This window comes from Pan troglodytes, chromosome 8 (genome assembly GCF_028858775.2).
Source record: "Pan troglodytes isolate AG18354 chromosome 8, NHGRI_mPanTro3-v2.0_pri, whole genome shotgun sequence".
Lineage (NCBI taxonomy): Eukaryota > Metazoa > Chordata > Mammalia > Primates > Hominidae > Pan > Pan troglodytes.
In genome coordinates this window covers 135,050,127-135,072,039 of record NC_072406.2, presented here as the reverse complement: position 1 = coordinate 135,072,039, position 21,913 = coordinate 135,050,127, and the positions used below count along the sequence as shown (strand labels likewise).

The window sequence follows — 21,913 nt, the reverse complement described above, 5'->3', positions numbered from 1 at the left end:
CTGCCTCTGTGCTTAGTTATCCACATCACATCTGACAAGTGACTGACTCATTCTGGCATTACTAGCCTAGAAAACATCGTAATACAACACCGTTGTTTTAACAAATTTGTAAAAGCTTACCAAAATGAGACATTTGATTGGCAGTTCAGAAATTTTAATGCTGCTTTGAAAAATACTTCTGTACAATATTATCTTTCTCATAATGAAAAAAAGAAATGACATCTGATATGTCAATGGTTTGCTGAAAGCACAGATATTTTTTGTTTCCGTGTTTTAGGTCTTCCAAAAACTCTGCTTTGAGCTTGTTAAGTTCTTCCGCTAGAAGCTTCAAGTTGTGAGGAAGCACTTGTTCATCTAAAATAAAAAGATATTCTCAAATTACTGGTGTAAATTAAAGTAATCCGGGGTGTCTAATGACATTAGGAAATTAATTTGATTAAACAAACCAGTTAGATTCTATAAACAATCACAATTGAGTTAGTGTAATATATAGAAAAAAGGTCTCAATGTGATATTCAAAAATCGTCTGAAACACGTCAAAGAATTTAAATAACTTGTTAGGAAACGTGTGAGCAGAAAAGACTAACCTGAAAGGGACTTTTTGTTGTTGTTGCCAAGAAAACTCAAGACAGCTGACTTACTACCTTACTGAATTAAGCAGAAAGGCAAAAAAGCAGAAATAGATGACAATTTAGTTTTGAACCTGATAAATAACATCTAGAACAGTAGTTGTCCAACATAACTTTCTGCAATGATGGACCTGTTCTATATCTGCTTTATTCAATACAGCAGCCAATAGCCACACGTGGGCAGTGTTACTGAGAAGCTGAACTTTATTTTTCTGTTAGCTTTATTAGGACATAATTCACATACAGTTTACCCATTTAATCTGTATGATACAGTGTTTTTTTTGTATACTCACAGATATGTGCAACCATCACCAGTTAATTTTAGAACATTTTCATCATCTCAAAAACCCATATCCTGGTGGCTCAAGCCTGTAATCCCAGCACTGTGGGAGGCCGAGGTGGGCGGATCACCTGAGGTCGGGCGTTCGAGACCAGACTGGCCAACATGGTGAAACCCCTCCTCTACTAAAAATACAAAAATTAGCGGGGCATGGTGGCACATGCCTGTAATCCCAGCTACTCGGGAGGCTGAGGCAGGAGAATCACTTGAACCCGGGAGGTGGAGGTTGCAGTGAGCCAAGATCGTGTCATTGTACTCCAGCCTGGGCAACAGAGCAAGACTCCATCTCAAAAACAAAGCAAAACAAAAACCCATATCCTTTAGCTATCATCCTCCTTACCACCTTCCCTTCTGCCCACCCCGCCCCCCCCCCCCCCCATCTCTAAGCAACCACACATCCACTGTCTATCTCAAGATTTCCCTGTTCAGGACGTTTCGTATGACCGGAAGTATACATACACTTGGTCTTTGGGACTGACTTCTTGCACTTTGCATCATGTTTTCAAGGTTATTCCACATTGTATAGCACATATCAGCATTTCATTCCTTTTTATGGCTGAATAATATTTTGTTGTATGGATTCACCAAATTTTGTTGGTCAGCTGATGGACATGTGGGTTATTTTCATATTTTGGCTATTAGGAATAATGCTTCCATTAACATACATGTACAAGTTTTTATGTGAACATGTTTTCATCTCTCTTGGGTATACACCTGAGAATGGAATTGTTGGGTCATGTGCTAACGGTATGTTTGAGGGACTGCTGGCTGTTTTCCAAAGCAGCTGTATCATCTGACATTCCTAACATTTCTACATATCCTCAACACCTGGACGTTTTAATTCTAGACCTCCTAGTGGGTGTGAAGTGCTATCTTATGGTTTTGATTTGTATTTCCCCAATGACTAATCATGTTGAGCATGTCTACTCAGATCCTTTGCCCTTTTAAAAATTGGGTTGTGTTTATTATTGAGTGGTAAGAGTTCTTTATATATTTTGGATACAAGTCCCTTATGAGATATATGTCTGCAAATACTTTTTCCCATCTATGGGTTGTCTTTTCACTTTCCTGATGGTAGAGGAACTGAATTTTTAATTAAGCACAAATTAAAAACTACTACTACCTCCCCTGACCCCCAAAAATATATATATATATATGTATATATATATGGCTCTCTCTCTATCTGTATGTTTTTAAATAGGTGGGATATAAGAGTGATTTGGGCATAACCCTACCCCCCACAATCCCCCAGGACCTTGCTTCATTTTATAGACAGAAAAGAAGAAAGGCAAATGGTTGAGTGAGAACTCCTGGAACTATTTTTTGTCTTATTTTATTTATGATGCCATTTCTGTTCCGGTCCTCTGTTTCTCAAACTTTGCGTTGTTACCCATTAATAAGTGGCAATCGGTATTTTTCTAAAATGAAATCAAGTAGAACACAGAGTTCATTAAACATGTGAAGGTGTTTTGTGAAACTTGTTTCCACACATGAGTTCGTGTACTGGGTTATACCCTGGGTTACAATATAAAATCAACTGGTAGATCATAGTTTTATACAAATTCAAAAACAGTATGGCTGGTATATTGTTTCCTTTTCCAATGTTCTAAGCTTTTGTAAAGGTAATAAATGATGGTGATGCAGGGGAGCAGAATGGGAAGCACAGACTGTAACTGGATGTAATTCTGGACCCCAGGTTACCCAAATATTTAGTAGCTGTTCAGCCTTGGACAAGTTACTTGTTCCTCTATGAACCTCCATTTCCCCATTTGTAAAATTACACCTACCTTATAGGACGTGAAGATTAGAAACAGTATTTGTAAAGCGCTTAACGTATAGAAAGGTGCTCAAAAAATGTTCATTGCTGGTTTTTAAAGGTACAATTTTAAATACAGCAATACAGTATTCAAAACCTAATGGAATTACTGTGTAAAACTCTAGTCACCACATATTTCATCTATTATGTTAATTCAGATTTATAATACATTGACTTTACTCAAATTCCATGCTGATCTTACACCTGGCCCCTGACTACCTTTCCCCCTTTCTTACCTCACCCCATGCTCAATGGCCTCTTCTCGATTCTGCAACACTGCAACCAGCCAACCTTTGGGCTTCTGCACTTGATGTGTTCATTGCCTAGAATAATCCTCCAGATAGCTGCATGGTTCGCTCTTACCCATCTTTGCTTAAATGTCATCTCTGAGAAGCCTTCCTGATTACCTTTTTAAAAATAAATCCTCCCATTACTACACCGCCTTACCTTACTTACATTTTCTTCAGAGCATGGGCATATACTCATGTAATCATGTTTTGTCTGTCTCCTCATTAGAATGTTCTGCTCCCTGCCGACTCCCCAGCATCTAGAGTAAGGCCTAGTACAGTAAGGCGACTCAGTAAAAATTTGTTGGATGGATGAACACTCAGTTCCAGAGGTAGAATTTTTAGTTATATTTAGTCAAATTGCATAATTAAATTGAAAACATGATGTGAACTTTTATGACTGAAAATTAATAAACTCTGAGTGTCGGGAATAACAGTAGCAGTAGAAAGTCACAATCATACCAACTCAACACATAACTGACACATCATACCTTTTGCTTCCTTCATTGTCTGAGATACAATCCTTCGGAGTGTCTGATCAGTTTTATGAAGAATGTTAGTTGAACAAATAATTCTGTCTGTGTCCTATGTTAATACAGACATTGTTATTAGAAGTCACATAGTTTTATAAAATAAATGGCTAAAGAATAGGTCACATGTATTTGAAGGGACTAAAAGAAAAGTTTAAGCGGCTTTTCTGTTTGTTATTCTTCCCTACAAGAGAGTCCAACCAAATCAGATCCAGTGGTAAACTGGGTTCCAGCTAGGCGGTGATATGCTGGTGAATGTCTAATAACTGACTCTCCCGGAAAAAAACCCCAGACCTATCTGTAGTGTTTGCCAATTTCTGTGATGTAAACATTCCTACCAACAAACCATCAACAGGCTCCAACACTTCTGAAAGTTTAACAATGGGCTTTGCCCAGCCGGCATGAGCTGTCAGCAGTGAGTGCTGGTGAGAGGCCAAGCCAATGACAACGCCTCTCTCGTTTCACTCACATTTTATATTCAGCTCAAAAGATCTTCCTACAAAAATTTGTTCCTTCTCATTTACATTAAATTTACACTGGAAGTTTACCTTTTGTTCCATATTGTCCTCAGCATATTTTACTGGATTTTCCAAAGCAGTGAGCAATAAATCAGTCACCTCCAGGCTACAGAGAAAATGGGATAAAATACAATAGATCCTTATATCCAACATCTGACTTTTTTTTTTTTTTTTTTTTTTTTTTGAGATGGAATCCTGGAGTCTTGCTCTGTCACCCAGGCTGGAGTGCAGTGGCGTGATCTCTGCTCACTGCAAGCTCTGCTTCCCGGATTCGTGCCATTCTCCTGCCTCAGCCTCCCGAGTAGCTGGGACTACAGGCGCCCACCACCACGCCCAGCTAATTTTTTGTATTTTTTAGTAGAGATGGGGTTTCACCGTGTTAGCCAGGATGGTCTAGATCTCCTGACCTCGTGATCCGCCTGCCTCAGCCTCCCAAAGTGCTGGGATTACAGGCGTGAGCCACCACGCCCGGCCAACATCTGACTTTTAAGGAACTTGTATTTATGAATATTAAACTGAATTCTAGAGGAATGAAACTGCTATAACCCAAGATTCTTAACAAAAGGAAAAAAACTAAATGATTTAGAAGCTAGCTTCCATGTAGAAAATCCAAATGTAGTAGCTCAAAACAAATGATAAGCTAAGGACCCCTCATTAAAAAATACCAATTTCCTAAGACTCATGTCAGTAAGCTTTGAAAAGTCATTGTCTTTTCCCCTCTTAAGGCTGAACCGGGGGCCACAAGAGCTCAACTTTATTCTCTATGGAAAGATGCCTGGTCTTTACTTTCTGGCTCCCGCTTATTTACTGGATATGGATGAGCAAAGTTTCTCACTGAGCAAAGGTCCATGAAGGTTTCAGGTAGAATTCATTCATTGATTTAACAAATATTTATTGAACGTCTTATGTGAAAAATACTGTACAACCACATGCTGAGCTGGGGGTGTAGCAAGATCCTTGTGTTTGCCAAGGCTGATAATGTAATAGAGACAGATAAACAAATAAAGCAAAAAATAATTTCAGATGGTGGTAAGTAGATAAGTGAGCAAAGACAATAAAGTGACAATGATAAGAGTGACAGGGTAGCCCAACTAATGTTCTTTGCTTTAGTAAGGATGGTCAGTGAAGGCAGTCAAGTATAAGAATGTGGGAAGGGCAGAGGGGCAGCAAGTACAAGGGCCCCAGGGCAAGAACATGCTCCTTGTGTTCGTGCAATAGAGAAAGGTTGAAAAGAAGCCAGGAGGGAGAGTGGCAGAATATGAAGTTGGAGAATTAATCTGGGTTAGATCACATAAGTTAGGGTAAGGAGTTTGAATTTTACTCACATTATGGGAGTGGCACTAAAAAGTTTTAAGCAAGTGAGCTCATCAAGTTAAAGCTCAACCTCAAGATGATCTTCCTCACACTGAAAAGAGCCCAGGTTCTGGAGTGAGTGCGATCCCACTGGGTCCAGATCTTGGCTCTGCCACTTCCTACCTGGGTATATTACTTTACTTATCTGGGCCTCAGTTATCCTATCTATAAAATGGGGATAGTAGTTTCTACCCTTAAAGGGTGGTTGTGAGGACTGAATGAGACCATATATATAAAGTGTTCAGAACTGGGAGAAAATTTGAGTTTTAGTGACTATTCAGCCAGTGATCACTAGCTAATTTTCACATCCATGCCCTTTTGTTCTATTTAGTCTGTTTGTTTAGAGACGGGGTTTCACTGTCACCCAGGCTGGAGTGCAGTGGCATTATCATAGCTCAACTGCAACCTCAAAATCTTGGGTTCAAGTGATCCTCCCTTCTTGGCCTCCCAAGTGCTTGGATCACAGGTGTGAGCCACTGCACCCAGCTTGTTTACAGTCTTAAAAGAGGTAAAGCATAGCAAATATTTTTTTAAGGGAACTATAACCTTAAGATAAGATTCCTAAAAAGAATTTCAAAAGGAATTATAGACACTGTTCCCAATGTAACCCAAAATTTAAGAAAATATTAGCTGGGGTTGATAGCTCATGCTCGTAATCCCAGCAATTTGGGAGGTCAAGTTGGAAGAATTGCTTGAGGCCACGAGTTTCAGACCAGCCTGGGCAACATAGTGAGACCCTGTCACTACAACAAATTAAAAAATTAGCTGGGCTTGGCAGTGTGGGCCTGTAGTTCCAGTTACTTAGGGGACTGAGACAGGAGAATTGCTTGAGCCCAGGAGGTCAAGCCTGCAGTGAGCTGATACCGATCCCTCGTGGACAATATGCAGGAACTAAGGAAATGCGGGCAATATACCTCTGGAACTGCGCTGTCCAATAAACAGCCACTGGCCACATGAGGCTACTTAAGTTTAAATTAATAAGTTAAACAAAAAAATTCAGGTCATCAGTTACACTAGCTACTTTTAAGGGCTCGATAGTCAAATTTGGCTAGCAGCTACCATATTAGTGCAAATATAGAACACTTCCATCGCCAGCAAAGTTTCTGCTAGAAATATGCTGCTCTAGAACTCTCAAGACATACGTAATGAATGAAATGCATTAGACAGCATAGCCTACAAGCCTCACATATGCAAAAGCAGTGTAACTATGGTGAGCTCTAAGGCAAATAGGACCCAGTACCTGTTGCACTCTTTCACAGATCTCTTTCTATAAGAAAACTACCAGGCAACCTATTTAGACTATCTATTTTAGCAAGAGAATCAAAGATGTGTTCTCTGAATTCCCTGCTCCAACTACTGGAAGACAGTATAATCCTAACAGTTATGAGCAGACATTTGCAAATAAACTTGGGTTCAAATCTTTCTGGACAAACTAAATTTTCCCATTTCACTTTTGGCTTCCACACAAAGTGGGGAATAATGTCTCTCCAACGCCTGTGTGAGGACTAACTAAACCAACACAGACAAAGCACTGACCATGATACCTGGCACAGGGGAGCATCCAGGGAGGGATGACTGAGTGGAATACCTGGCCTCCGAAGCACATGCTGGACTCGGAATTGTGAGGCTGTAGTGTTCCCAAGCATTTTTCTCAGGGTTGGGCTTTTCTAGCTTTCTTCCCATCAGGTGGATGGTCTCAGGAGGCAGTGCCTGTGGCCTCTGGCCATTCCTCTGTAAACAGGTCTCAAGAGGACAATCTAATAAGAGCTGGCAAAAGCCCAACGAATCTGAAAACAGTTTAAAATGACAGAATTACTGGTATACTATTTTTCCAAAATATGAAATAAACATAGACAAATTATGACAATTATAGTAGGAAAAACTCCATTTGCAATACTGAACATCTAGCTTTTAAAATTAAGTAAATCTACATAACCTCCTAATCAAGTTAAATTCTCATTGAAGACTATAGTGTTTTTGATATGTGAATAAGTATCTCCATGTGTAAGAAAAAAAAAAGTTTTAATTACATTTCCGAGCCAGCTGGTAGACTTCATATCTCATACTCTGATAATAAAAATTGTCATCCAAAACCAAAAACAAAGGTCTAGAAACAGCAGTTTTTGTTAAGAGGTAGCAAGACTGGGCCTCAAATGCTGCAGAAAATATCAGATCTTGATCCTTTAAGCAGGTTATAAAATCTTCCCACATGGCTTCAGTCCTGTTGGGTGGGACAGACATCTGACACCCATTAATGACAGCCATCAAGAAGTATTCCAGGTACTTCAACAGTTCCTGTCGAAGCAATTTCCACTGGGATAGCTACAAGAGACCAAAGAATTGCAATTCATATTAGGCCACTAGGGTGGTCGGTCATCTGGCCTCACTGCCACCCTGCCCCATATGAAAATTTCAGCTCACAATATGGAACCATCTGTAGTTCTCTAACACACCTGGTTTCACATGACTCCATATATACCACTCCTTCTGCCTGGAAAACTAATGTTACTAGTGCTGTGTAAAGCTTTCTCAGACTCAACTATGCAGAAGGCAGCTCAGCCTCTCCCTTGCCCATCATGAAACCCCATTCTATACATATATCTCCACTCTAGCAGTGCTTACACAGTTTAAGCATTTGTTTACACTTCTCTCTCTGCTAGATCACTGTCCATTGCATACTCAGCCTCCAGCAGAGGGTCTGGCACCTAATAGGTGCTCCAGAAATGTATATTAAATGGATGACTGACTGAATAAGTGAATAAATGAAAGAACTTATTTATCATCCAAGAGAAAGGTGGAGTCAAAATCAGCATCCTGCCAAAATAGTCTGGCTAAGATATAATAATGCAGGTTTTCCCTTGAAATGGGAAAGGTAGTAGACAGCAAAAAGATGAGGTGAAAAGTCTCTGGGTCAAGAAGAAAAGACCTCAGGCTAACAAATGAGTTGATATGGGATGGGGGAAAGATGGAGGAAACAGACTGAGGGGAATAAACAGCTTGAGAATACAAGTAATCTTGTGCTGGTCAAGGGCTGTGGAGAATCCTGACATAGTTAAGAAATCTAAGCTGGAGGGAAAACACGAGGACAGGGGAGTGAGAACTCTCACTTGCCTGCCCATGCCTTACCACCACTGAGATTACACTATATACAACAAACACAACAGCTAAACCCACTAAATTGGAAACACATATCACTTCCTAAGTGAGCAGATGAGTCCCACAGTCTTTGTCCATAGGAAAAGCGTGGAGAAAACAACATAATACAAGTGAAGGGAAAGCCAGCAAATACAACAATCCCTATCGACAACTTTCAGCTTTCTCCGAAGTGTTGAAAATACTATCATCCAGGTCAATCCTGCGCTATCCTGACACTGCACTTACTTCACAATTAACCAAGAATGAGAAAGTAGATACACTTTGCTGGAGAGCCCATGCACCAAATGTACTGTATTTTTGTATATATACTTAGAAAGTAGAGTCACATAACATTTGCATTTGATTTCTGTAAATTCATCTACATTAGGCATTAAATAACAAAAATAATAATGTTAACATTTCAGAATATTTCAAGGAGTATTTACTCAAGAGTGAGCATGAGAAACACGAATGTAATCTACTCTTCCCCCAGTGGTCTCAGTTTCCACATGCTTCTCCAAGAGGATGTATCTCACTGTGCTGAGTGTGAGATGAGGAGGGCTTAAAGAGATGTACTTGGAACATACAAGTTGTTCCGTAAATACAAACCCATTACTTCCTCTGGTGGTCAACTAAGAAACAGCCATCTTTCCCAAAGCTGGCAGAGGCAGATTTACTTTGAGATGAACAAAGATTAAGCTTCGTAGGTCTGATAATACATTTGTACAGCCTCTTTCTATCGTTCTGAGGGACCCTAGAAATTTTGTTACTTATAGTTTTTATTCCTTTTCTTAAAGAGGATTCCTCAAATTACAAAACCTGAATCCACCCGTAGCTAGACGTTAAAGTTTCAGAACTTCTTTCCCTCTCCTAAGGAGAAACTTCCTAAGGGATTTTCGACAGTGCATTTGACTACAGGGGCTTTCCACCTTGCACGCTGACTTGAGAACCTGACCCTGCCTGAAGACTCAACTGTATAGAATATACAACATATACATGCATCAAATATACAGATAAGCCTCTAAAATGCATCGTTCTAACAGTTGGCTTTGTAACCACTTTCTACAGCCAACGCATTCACCCTCTGCAGTAACTATGTGAACCCAGCTCCACTTTTCTCGAACTTCACCTCCCACACCAAGCACGGTCTAGTGTGCAATGGGCGCTCATGGCAAATCACCCAGGACCGCGTGGACGCGAGGGTCCCCGCCCCGCCCCGCCCCGCGGCCCAGGCCCCGCCCCGCCCCGCGGCCCAGGCCCCGCCCCGCCCCGCGGCCCAGGCCCCGCCCCTCCGTGCTGACCGCCGGTCGCGCTCTTGCCCCGGCGAGAAACGCGTCGGGCATGACGTCATCATACGCGACAACACCGACGGCCCAACCCTGCTCCTGCCGCAGCCGGTGGGCGAGGGCGCGCGCGAAAGTCGATTTTCCTGCCGCGGGGAGGCCACAGAGGACGCAGAGGCCTCGTTTCCGCGGCCCGTCGCTGCCGGTTCCTCTGGTGTTCTCGGCGGTCTTCATGTCCGGGCTGCCCGGGGAGACCGGAGGAGTCTGGGAGCGTCGTCTCCGCTCTACCGTCTGCCCTGCGCGCACGCGCAGCGTCTCCGCCGCCTACCGGCGCAGTGGAGGAACTGGCCTGGCTGGGTTTCCGTGCGGCCCCAGAGGCACCTGCTCCACCGGCGCCCTGCTTGCTCCCAGGGACCAGAGGCTGGAGAGACCGCGACGCTGCGTTCCTAGCTCCTGGACATTCCCAAGGGGTCCCAGAGTTAGGATTAATCTTCAAATAGAATCACCCTCCCTGCCGAAAGTTGCCAGCCAATAGGATTGGCGCCTCAGTTTTGTTAGGATGAGGTCTTTCTGCTTAGGAAAATCCCAAAAGAGACGTTGAGCCTTTCCCTCCAGCAATCTTTCGAAAATAAGTTACTGGAAATCAAAGAATAGAAGGCGAGGCTGACAGTTCGACCGCGCTCCTTTGCGGTTCCCAGATGTGAAGAGTGCAAGGACAAAGTAAACATTCGTTATTGTGCCCTCACGGCACCAGTGGGCAGCAAGCGTGAAGAAATATTGTCAGGAAAGGCACATCCACAGACCTCAATTCCAGTGCATGCAGACAGAGAACAATAGGTGTTTGTGTTAAAAAGTAATACTAAGCTATGGAGAGGTACAAAACAAGTTTTTGTTTTTTGTTTGTTTGTTTTTAAGACGGAGTCTCGCTCTGTCGCCCAGGCTGGAGTACAGTGGCGCAATCTCGGCTCACTGCAACCTCTGCAACCTCCGCCTCCCCCGGGTTCACGCCATTCTCCTGCCTCAGCCTCCCGAGTAGCTGGGAATACAGGCGCCTGCCACCAGGCCCAGCTAACTTTTTGTATTTTTAGTGGAGACGGGGTTTCACCATGTTAGCCAGGATGGTCTCGATTTCCTGACCTTGTGATCCGCCCGCCTCGGCCTCCCAAAGATTACAGGCGCAAGCCACTGCGCCCGGCCAAGACAAGTTGTTTTTGTTTGGGGGTGTGTTGTAGAAAAATTGAGTTCAGATTACAGTTTTTTGTTTTTTGAGACAGGGTCTCACTCTCTCGCCCGGACTGGAGTGCAGTGGTCCGATCTCGGCTCACCGCAACCTCTGCCTCTCAGGCTCGAGGGATTCTCCTGCCTCAGCCTCCCGAGTAGCTGGGATTACAGGCGAACACCACTACTGCCCAATTAATTTTTGTATTTTCAGTAAGAACGGGGGTTTCATGTTGGACAGGCTGGTCTTGAACTCCTGACCGCAAATGATCCACCCTCCTCGGCTTCCCAAAGTGCTGGTATTACAGGCGTGAGCCACCACGTCGGGCCTAGATTCCAGATTCTTTTATCCTTATATTTTAGGGGATAATTCCTTCTTACCTGTAAAGGGTATGTTCAAAATGTGAAGACGTGAGGACAAAAAATATGACAAGTAACCTGCTAAAGCTGATACAATTTGTATGAAGCACATACAAATAATCTCATTTTCCTTTGGACTGAAAGTGAAGAGCAATGAGTTAAACTCTTCATTTCATGACATTTTATCATTATTGGTCCAGTATAAGGTCCCTCTCCTTAATTTGCCCCTCCCCCACTTTTTCAAGAGACAGGGTTTTGCTTTGTCACCCAAGCTGGAGTGGAACCATAGCTCATTGTAACCTCGAATTTCTAGGCTCAAGCAATCCTCCTATCTCAGCCTCCTGAGTAGCTGGGAGTATAGGCATGTGCCATTGAGCCTGGCTCCACTGTCTTTTATCTCCCATCCTCCACATCCACACCCATTTAACCCCTGCAGGCAACCGGTTTTTTTTTTTTCTTTTTATCATAGTTATTTTTGTTTTGGTTATGTATATTTTTTAAATAGGCTTTATTTTTTAAAGCAGTTTTAGGTTCACAGCTAAACTGAGCAGAAAGTAGAGTTCTCATATACTCCTTCCCCTCCTCATTCATAACCTCCCCCACTATCAACATCCTTCACCAGAGTGATACATTTGTTACAATCAATAATCAATGAACCTACATTGACACATCATTATCACCTAAAGGCCATAGTTCACTATTGGTGTAAAATAGTTTACTATTGGTATTGGGGTTTACTCTTGGTGTACATTCTGTAGGTTTTGGCTATGTATAATGACACATATCCATCAGTACAGAATAGTTTCACAGCCCAAACATCCTCAGAGCACAGAGCACAAACATCCTCTGTGCTCCATCGGTTTATCCTCCCTCTCCTCTAACCCCTGACACCATTGATTTTTTTATGTCTGTCTCTGTAGTTTTGCCTTGTCCGGAATAACATACAATTATATAATTGTAATCACACAGTCTTTTTAATTTGCTTCTTTTACTTAGTAATATGCATTTAAGGCTCCTCTATGTCTTTTTATGGCTTGACAGTGCATTTCTTTTTAGCCATGAATAATATTCCAATGTCTAGAGGTACCACAGTTTAGTTTTCCACTCGCCTACTGAAGGACATCTTGGTTGCTTCCAAGATTTGGCAATTATGAATAAAGCTGCTATAAACATCCATGTGCAGGTTTTTGTGTGGACGTAAATTTTCAACTCATTTGGGTAAATATCATACCAAGAAGCGTGACTGCTATATCATACAGTAAGAGTGTTTAGTTTTGTAAGAAACTGCCAAACTGTCTTCCAAAGTGGCTGTACCGTTTTGCATTCCAGTCAGCAATGAATGAGACTTCTTACTGCTCCACATCCTCCCTCATATTTGGTGTTGTCAATGTTTTGGATTTTCGTCATTCTAGTAAGTGTGTAGTGGTATCTCACTATTCTTTTAGTTTGCATTTCCTTACTGACATATGATGTTAAACATCTTTTTTCTTTTCTTTTCTTTTGTGAGACAGAATCTTGCTCTGTCACTCAGGCTGGAGGTAGATCATGGTTCACTACAGCCTCAACCTCCCAGGCTCAAAGCAATCCTGCTGCTTCAGCCTCGTGAGCAGCTGGGACTACAGGCATGCACCACCATGCCTGGCTAATTTTTATTTTTATTTTTGTAGAGATGAGGTCTCCCTATGTTGCCCAGGCTGGTCTCAAACTGCTGGGCTCAAACAAACCTCTGCACCACCATGCCTGGCTAATTTTCATTTTTGTAGAGATGAGGTCTCCCTATGTTGCCCAGGCTGGTCTCAAACTCCTGGGCTCAAACCTCATGCCTCAGCCTTCCAAAGTGCTAGGATTACAGGTGTGAGCCACCATGCACAGCCAAACATCTTTTCATATGCTTATTTGCCATCTGTACATCTTCTTTGGTGAGGTGCCTGTTCAGATCTTTTTGCCTATTTTATTTACCATTTTTGAGATGGGGTCTCACTACATTGCCCATGCTGGTCCCAAACTCCTGGGCTTGAGCAATCCCCCACCTGAGTAGCTGGGGTTACAGGCATGCACCATTATGCCTAGCCTCTTTTTGCCCATATTTAAATTGGGTTGTTTTCTTGTTGTTCAGTTTTAAGCGTTGTTTGTATATATTGGACAACAGTCCTTTTTACAAGATCCCTTTGGCAAACATTTTCTCCCAGTCTGTGGTTTATCTTTTCATTCTTGTCACAGTGTCTTTTGGAGATAAGTTTTTAATTTTAATGAAGCCCAGTTTACCAATGACTTCTTTCATGCATCATACCTTTGGTGTTTTATCAAAAATATCACCAAGCCCAGTATTCTAGATTCTCTGTTATCCTCTAGTCTTATAGTTTTGTTCTATGATCCATTTTGAGTTAATTCTTGTGAAGGAGGTAAAGTCTGTGTGTAGATATCTAGTTTCAGCACCAGTTGTTGAAAAGACTATTTTTTTGTCCATCGCATTGCCTTTGCTCCTTTGTCAAAGATCAGTTGACTGTATTTGTGTGGGCTCTCTCTCTATTCTGTTCATTGATCTATTTGTCTATTCTTTTGCCAATATGACACTATCTTTATTATTATAGCTTTATAGTAAGTCTTGCAGTTGGCTACTGTCAGTCTCCTAGTTTTGCTCCTTCTTTAATATTGTGCTGGCTAGCCTAGATCTTTTGCCTTGCCACATAAACTTTAGAATCACTTTGTTGATATCCACAAAACAGCTTGCTGGGGTTGAGACTGTGTTGAATCTATAGATCAAGTTGGGAAGAAATGACATCTTGACAATATTATTTCTATTCATGAACATGAAATATTTTAGTTTATTTCTTTCAACAGAGTTTTGTAGTTTTCATCATATAGATTTCATGCATATTTTAAAAATTTTATACCTAATAAAAAGTTTTAAATTTAAGTATTTCATTTTGGGGGGTGTTCATGTAATGGTATTGTGTTTCTAATTTGAAATTTCACTTGTTCATTGCTGGAATTAAGAAAGTGGTTGATTTTTATGTCTTGACCTTGTATCCTAAAACTTTGCAATAATCATGTATTAGTTCCAGATTTTTTGTTATGGATTCTTTTGGATTTCTACATAGACAATCATGTCATCTGCAGACAGTCTTATTTCTTCCTTCCCAACATGTATACCTTTTATTTTCTGTGTCTTATTCTATTAGCTAGGACTTCCAGTATAATGTGAAAAAGTGGTGAGAGAGGACATTCTTGCCTTGTTACTGATCTTAATGGAAAAGTCTCTAGTTGGTCACCATTAAGTATAATGTAAGCTATAGGTGTTTTGTAGATAGTTATCAGGTTGAGGAAGCACTCCTCTATTCCTAATTTGCTGAGGGTTTGTATCATGAATGTCTGTGGAATTTTGTCAAATGCTTTTTTTGCATCGATTGATATGATTATGTGATTTAATTATTTAATGTCTTGATATGACGGATTACATTAACTGGTTTTCAAACATTGAACCAGCTTTGCATGCTTGGAATAAAACCCACTTGGTTTTTGTGTATAATTTTTATACATTTTAAAATTCAATTTGCTAATATTTTGTTAAGGATTTTGGCATCTATATACATACAAAAGAGAGAGTTCTAGGTCCAAGAGAAGTATTGGTCTGTAATGTTCTTTTCTTGTAATGTCTTTGTTTTTGACATCTGGGTCATGTTGAACTCATAAAACAAGTTAGAAAGTATTCCTTTTGCTTCTACCATCTGGAAGAGATTGTAGAGAATTGGTATAATTTCCTCAAATGTTTTGTAGAATTTGCCAGGTTATCAATCTAACCTCAATTATCTTTTCAATAATCTATTTTGGAAAAACCATTTTTAAAGTTTTTTGTAAAAACATAATGCTTTGTATTTCAGAATTCCAAAATGAACTATTGTCACTTCAAAGTTAGGTGTCTACTATCTAAAAAGACATGCTTCCCAAGAATAGGTTCAAATATAAGTATGTGACATTGACATATAGCCTTAATTATAGTTTGCTCTTAAATTTGTAAAGCTTTCCTTTACAGACCTCAATCTCACCTGAGGCTCAGAAAAGGACAATAGTGTGATTACATATTTACTGGATATATGATTCTCTTAAATCAGCAGGGTGTAGCCAGGCATGGTGGCTCATGCCTGTAATCCCAGCACTTTGGGAGGCCGAGGTGTGAGGATCACTTCAGGCCAGGAGCTCTAGAACAGCTTGGGCAACAAAGCGAGACCCCACCTCTACAAAAATAATTAGCAACATGACATCATCACATTACTACTGGAGATTGATACAGGGTCTAGGTGGGTGGATGTGGGACCAACAATGGGGCCCAGAGCAATTGGGGATGTGAACTTAGGTCCCATTTTGCATACTCCCTCCTTCTCTTAGCCCCAGGTTGCCCATTTCACCCTACTGGAAGGGGAGCTACTCTTGGCTGCATTTCAAGCTCCTTTCACTCTAGCTTGGGATGCCCCAGAAATCATCCTTCTGCATATTCAGCGTGGCTGCCTTCTGTAGTCTACTCACTTGTCCCTGCATGCACTGGGGTCAAGGCTGGGTGTTCTGTGTAGTTTAGGATGAGAAGAGTTATATGGGAAAAATTCTTCTTTATCATGTAAAAATGGTCATCCCCATTATTGTTTGGATATTTGTTCTCTCCAAATCTCATGTTGAAAGTTGATCCCCAATGTTGGAGATGTGGCCTAGTGAGAGGTATCTGAGTCGGGCGTTGTTAGGCCATTCTTTCATTGCTACAAAGAAATACCAGAGAATGGGTAATTTATAAAGAAAAGAGGTATAATTGGCTCACAGTTCTGCAGGCTGTACAGGAAGCATGGCACTGGCATGTGTTCAGCTTCTGGGAGCTTTTACTCATGGCAGACAGCCAAGCAGGAGCAGGCATGTCACATGGTGAAAGCAGGAGCATGAGAGAGTTGAGCGGGAAGTGAAACACACTTAAACAACTAGATCTTGTGAGAACTCATTATCATGAGGACAGCACCAAGCCATGAGTGATCTGCCACCCATGACCCAAACACCTCCCACCAGGCCCCACATCCAACATTGAGGATTACAATTCAACATGAGATTTAGTGGGGACATATATTCAAACTACATCAAGGATGAATCCTTCAGGAATAGAGTAATTCCCTTCCTGGGGAGGGAGAAGTGAGTTCTTGCTCTATTAGTTCCCATGAGAGCTGGTTATTAGGGGCCTGGTGTCTCCCCTCTTGCTTCCTCTCTCACCATATGATCTCTGCACATGCAGGCTCTCCACTTTCCATGACAAGTAGAAGCAGCCTGAGGCCATTAACAGGAGCAAATGTTGGCTCCATGCTTCTTGCACAATCCACAGAGTCATGAGCCATATAAGCCTCTTTGTAAACTAACCAGCCTCAGGTATTGTCTATAGCAAAATTAAATGGGTCAAGACATCTCCATCACCCCTTGTTGGCAGAGGTCTTTTTCCCAGGCCAGCAACTGTCATAGCTTCCATTGTTCCCTCTGAGCTCAGTATATGTTTGGTGGACTGACACTTCCAAAAAACCTTTATGTCAGAAGAAAGCCTGGTGGGCAAATTAAGTGAAAACAACAGAAATTGAGTGACTGTGGAAGAGGCTAGTGACAGCCTACTCCCTACCAAGAGAGCCTGTGTGGAACAAAAGAATCAACTGAGCCAGGAATTAGAAACTCTATTTATCCACAGAGGGAAAATGGACCAGAGATTGACAGCCATCTCCCAGAGTCAGGGCAGCTGAGAAGGAATGTACAGGGAAATAGTATTTGAAAATTACGTCAAGGTCAGTCAAACTGCAACTGTTACAGATTTAAGCATTTATTAATACCACATCAATGTGATTACCCTCCCAAACCTATGTAGTCCACATTCCCATTCCCCATTTCAAGAAAGGACACTACCTTTAGCCCAGCTAACCTAGCAGTCATCCTCGATCCTTCCCTCTTCTTCACCCCCAAATCAAGTTTATCTGCAAGTCTCCTCCATTTTATCTTCAAAATATATCTCCATTGCTGCCTTTCATTCCAGGCCTCTACAGATTCACAAGCTCTTAACTGAAACCACTGTATCCAGATGTAGTTTGAAATTAGTAATATTTTGGAGTTTAGTAGGCAATACATATAATACATGCTCAGTGGGTGTCTAATAAAAATACATTAATAAATAATACATATTAGTAATCAAATAAATTAATATTTCTGCAATGAAATTTATGCATTTTCATCCACCCCAAATAACCATCATTTGAAATCCCATGTTCATCCTCTTTTTGTACTTATAGTCCTGAAAAATTTTATGTTTAAAACAAATTACAAAAATGGTACGCTATTTGTAACCTTTTAGGATGTAACTTTTTTCACTTTTATTACTGGGAGTCACCCATAGTACTGTATATTGATGTAGTTCATTAATTTTGACTGCTGAATATTTCATTATGTAAATATAATTTATTCATCTTGTTGGTGGGCATTATGGTTGTTTCAAGATTTTGCTATTGTGAATGGTGCTACAATAAACATTCTTGTGTATGTCCCCAGTTGTATGTATGCATCAATTACTACTGTGTATATGTTTAGGTGTAAAACTGCTAGACTTGAAGTTTTGGAGATAATATCAAACTATTTTTCAGAATGATTCCATCAATCTACCTTCCTGTTAACATTTTAAAAATCCAGTAGACCTACATCTTCTTTAACATTTGATTTTTATTTTTACCAATCTAATGGACATAAAATATCATTGTGGTCTTGCTTTGCATTTCCCTAATCACTAACAATGTTGAACACCTCTTCACTTGTTCCTTCAGTTTTTTGGCTGTGTATATTTACTCTCCTGTGAAATGCTCGATGTATTTCAATGTATTCTGCACACTCTCACTGTAACTAACCCACTTCCATGATAAAAGCATTCATCCATTCATAAGGGAAGAGCCCTCATGTCTTAATCACCTCTTAAAAGCCCCATTCCTAATACTGTTACATCGAAGATTAATTTTTTTCAACATATGAACTTCTGGGGCATACATACAAACTGTAGCATTTTTCCCCAGCCCCCAAAATTTATGTCTTCACAATGTAAATTACAGTGATTACATCCCAATAGCCCCAGAGTCTTAACTTGTTCCAGCATCAACTCAAAAGTCTAAAGTCTCATCTAAATCAGATATGGGTGAGACTCAAGGCCTGATTCACCTGGGGCAAACTCCCTCCAGCTCTAAGTTTGTGAAATCAAAACAAGTTATCTACTTCCAAAACACAATAGTGGGACAGACACAGGATAGACATTCCCATTCCAAAATAGAGATATAAGCAAAAAGAAAGGGGTAACTGGTCCTAAGTTCAAAACTCAACAGTAAAAACAGCATTAAATCTTAAAACCAGAGAATAATCTCCTTTGACTCCATGTCCTGTATGCTGGACACAGCTTATAACTTGTTGGGGGTGAGGGGTTGGGCCCCCAAAACCTTGGGCAGGTCTGTTCCTATGGCTTTGCAGGGCTCAGTCCATGCTTCAGTTCTCTTGGGCTGGAGTTGCAGACTGGTGTCCCTAAAGTTCCAGGATCTTAGGGGTGGCCCCACTTCCACAGCTCCACTAGGCACTGCCCTGGTGAGCCTCTGAGTGGCTCCACCCTGGTGATACATCTCTGCCTGGGCACCCAGGCTGTCCATGCCTTTCTTTGAGGTCTTGGTGAAGGAAGACATGTCTCCACAGTTCTTACATTCTGTGTACCTGCAGAATTAGTACCATGTAGATGCCACCAAAGTTTACAGTTTGTAACCTCCAGAATGGTATCGTGAGCCACACCTGGGCCTGCTTGAGCCACAGCTGGGGTGGCCAAGAGGTGCTGCAATGAAATGTGGGGAGCAGGGGCCCAAGGCAGCTCTGAAGAGTGAGCCTGTGGAAGATGTCCCAGGTCTGCCTCCAAAAACATCCTTCCCTCCTAGAGCTCTGGGACTGTGGTAGAAGGGGAAGCCTCAAAGATCTCTGAAATACCTTTGAGTCTTTTCCCCCATGATCTTCGTGAATACCTGGCTCCCTTATAGCAGTAATCTCTTTAGCAAACAGCACTTGGCCCACACGCTTAGTAATCTCTCCCAAAGTTTTTCACTCTGTAAAGTTCACTCTGTAATAGCTTGACTCTGAGTTTTCCAAATCTTTCTGCTTTACTTTCCTTTTAATTATAAATTCTGTCTTTAATCATGGCTTTGCTCTCACATCTCACTGAATGCAGTTAAAAGTAGCCACACAGCAGGCTGAGTGCTTTGCTGCTTAGATGTTTCTTCTGCCAGATATCCTAATTCATTGCTTTTAAATTCTCCATTTCATAAAGCCCTAGGGTATGGACATAACCTAGTCAAGGTCTTTGCAACTTTGTAACAGGATGGCCTTTACTCCAGTTTTCAATACCTTCTCATTTCTGTCTGAGACCTCATCAGAATGGTCTCTACAGTCCGCATTTCTACCAACATGCCAGTCACAACCATGTAAGTAATCTAAAAGAAGATTCAGACTTCCCCTATAGCTTGCCTCTTTTAAACAATCATTACAATTGCCCCTAATGCTCCATTCATGGCAATATGGTCATTTTTCTAGCTTGCTCTTCCAAACTCTTCCAGCCTCTGCCTATTACTTAGTTTCAAAGCCACTTCCACATATTCAGGTATTTGTTACGGCAAGAGCCCCATTTGTAGGTACCATTTTTTTGTCACAAAAAAATTATTTACTTAAATGGAGATGAGATCTTGCTACATTGCCCAGGCTGAAGTGCAGTGGTTATTCACAAGCAAGATCATGACACACTAGAGCCTCAAACTCCAGGGCCTCAAGCCAACTGAGCCTCCCAAGTAGCTGGGACTACAGGCTTGACCAATGATACCCAGTTCTTTGTGCCAATTTTCTGTCTTAGTCTATTTTCTGCTGCTATAACAGAAAACCACAGACTCAGTAACTTTTTATTTTATTATTTATTTTTTTGAGAAGGAGTTTCACTCTGTTGCCCACGCTGGAGTACAGTGGCGTGATCTCAGCTCACTGCAACCTCCGCCTCCCAGGTTCAAGTGATTCTCCTGCCTTAGCCTCCCGAGAAAGCTGGGATTACAGGCGCCTGCCACTGCACCAGGCTAATTTTTTTTTTTGTATTTTTAGTAGAGACCATATTGGCCAGGCTGGTCTTGAACTCCTGACCTTGTGATCCACCTGCCTTGGACTCCCAAAGTGCTGGGATTACAGGCGTGAGCCACTCGCACCCGGCCAACCTTTTATTTTTTTTAAAAAAAACTTTTAAGTTCAGAGGTATGTGTGCAGGTTTGTACATAGATAAACTTGTGTCATGGAGGTTTGTTGTACAGATTATTTAATCAGCTAGTTATTAAGCCTACTACCCATTAGTTATTTTTCCTGATCCTCTTCCTCCTCCCACCTTCCACCTTCTGATAGGACCCTTCTGATAGTGTGTGTTGTTCTTCTCTATGTGTCCATGTGTTCTCATTTAGCTCCCACTTACAAGTGAGAACAAGCAGTAATTGGTTTTCTATTCATGCATTAGTTTGCTAAGGATAATGGCTTCCAGCTCCATCCATGTCCTGCAAGAAAAAGAATGATCTTGTTCTTTTTTATGGCTGCATAGTATTCCATGGTGTATATGTACATTTTCTTTATTCAGTCTATAATTAAAGGGCCTTTAAGTTGATTCCATGTGTTTGCTATTGTGAATGGTGCTGCAACAAACATGCACGCATGTTTCTCTACAGTAGAACAATTTATATTCCTTTGGCTATATACCCAGTAATGAGATTGCTCAGTCAAATGGTATTTCTGTCTCTAGGTCTTTGAGGAATTGTCACACTGTCTACCACAATGGTTGAACTAATTACACTCCCATTAACAGTGTATAAACATTCCTTTCTCTCTGCAGCCTCACCAGCATGTTATTTCTAGTAGCAGCCATTCTGACTGGTGTGAGATGGTATTTCACTATGGTTTTGATTTGCATTTCTCTAATGATGAGTGATGTTGACCTTCTTTTCATATGATTGTTGGCTGCATGTATATCTTTTTTTGAAAAGTGTTCATGTCTGATATGGTTTAGCTCTATGTCCCAACCCAAATCTCATGTTGTCGTAATCCTCATTGTTGGAGGAGGGGCCTGACGAGAGGTGACTGGATCATGCAGGTGGACTTCCCCCTTGCTGTACTCATGACAGTGACTTCTCATGAGATCTGGTTGTTTTAAAGTGTGTAGCACTTCCCTTTTCTCCCATTCTGTAGGTTGTCTGTTTACTCCGTTGATAGTTTCTTTTGCTGTGAAGAAGCTCTTTTAGTTTAATTAGATCCCATTTGTCAATTTTTGCCTTTGTTGCAATTGCCTTTGGTGTCTGTCAAAAATCTTTGTCATGCCTATGTCCTGAATGGTATTGCCTAGGTTGTCTTC

The 21,913-nt window shown here is 41.2% G+C and overlaps 1 protein-coding gene across 4 annotated transcripts; it reads right to left on the bottom strand.

Moving 5' to 3' along the window:
* Window positions 1-140: 140 nt before the first annotated feature.
* Window positions 141-12,630, bottom strand: PSTK (phosphoseryl-tRNA kinase). Of its 4 annotated transcripts, none has more exons than XM_063782237.1 (7): window positions 9,910-12,630; window positions 7,504-7,795; window positions 7,062-7,260; window positions 4,151-4,226; window positions 3,564-3,657; window positions 3,022-3,192; window positions 141-354 (listed from the first exon to the last, which is right to left on the bottom strand). In XM_063782237.1, exons 1-6 carry the CDS (start codon window positions 10,123-10,125, stop codon window positions 3,023-3,025), a joined length of 1,047 nt encoding a protein of 348 aa, XP_063638307.1. In that variant the 5' UTR covers window positions 10,126-12,630; the 3' UTR covers window positions 141-354; window position 3,022. The 4 variants fall into 4 exon arrangements, with proteins under 4 accessions (XP_063638307.1, XP_063638308.1, XP_063638309.1 ...); XM_063782238.1 differs by lacking the exon at window positions 3,022-3,192 and adding an exon at window positions 1,134-1,255; XM_063782239.1 differs by lacking the exon at window positions 3,022-3,192 and adding an exon at window positions 1,134-1,231.
* Window positions 12,631-21,913: the final 9,283 nt, after the last annotated feature.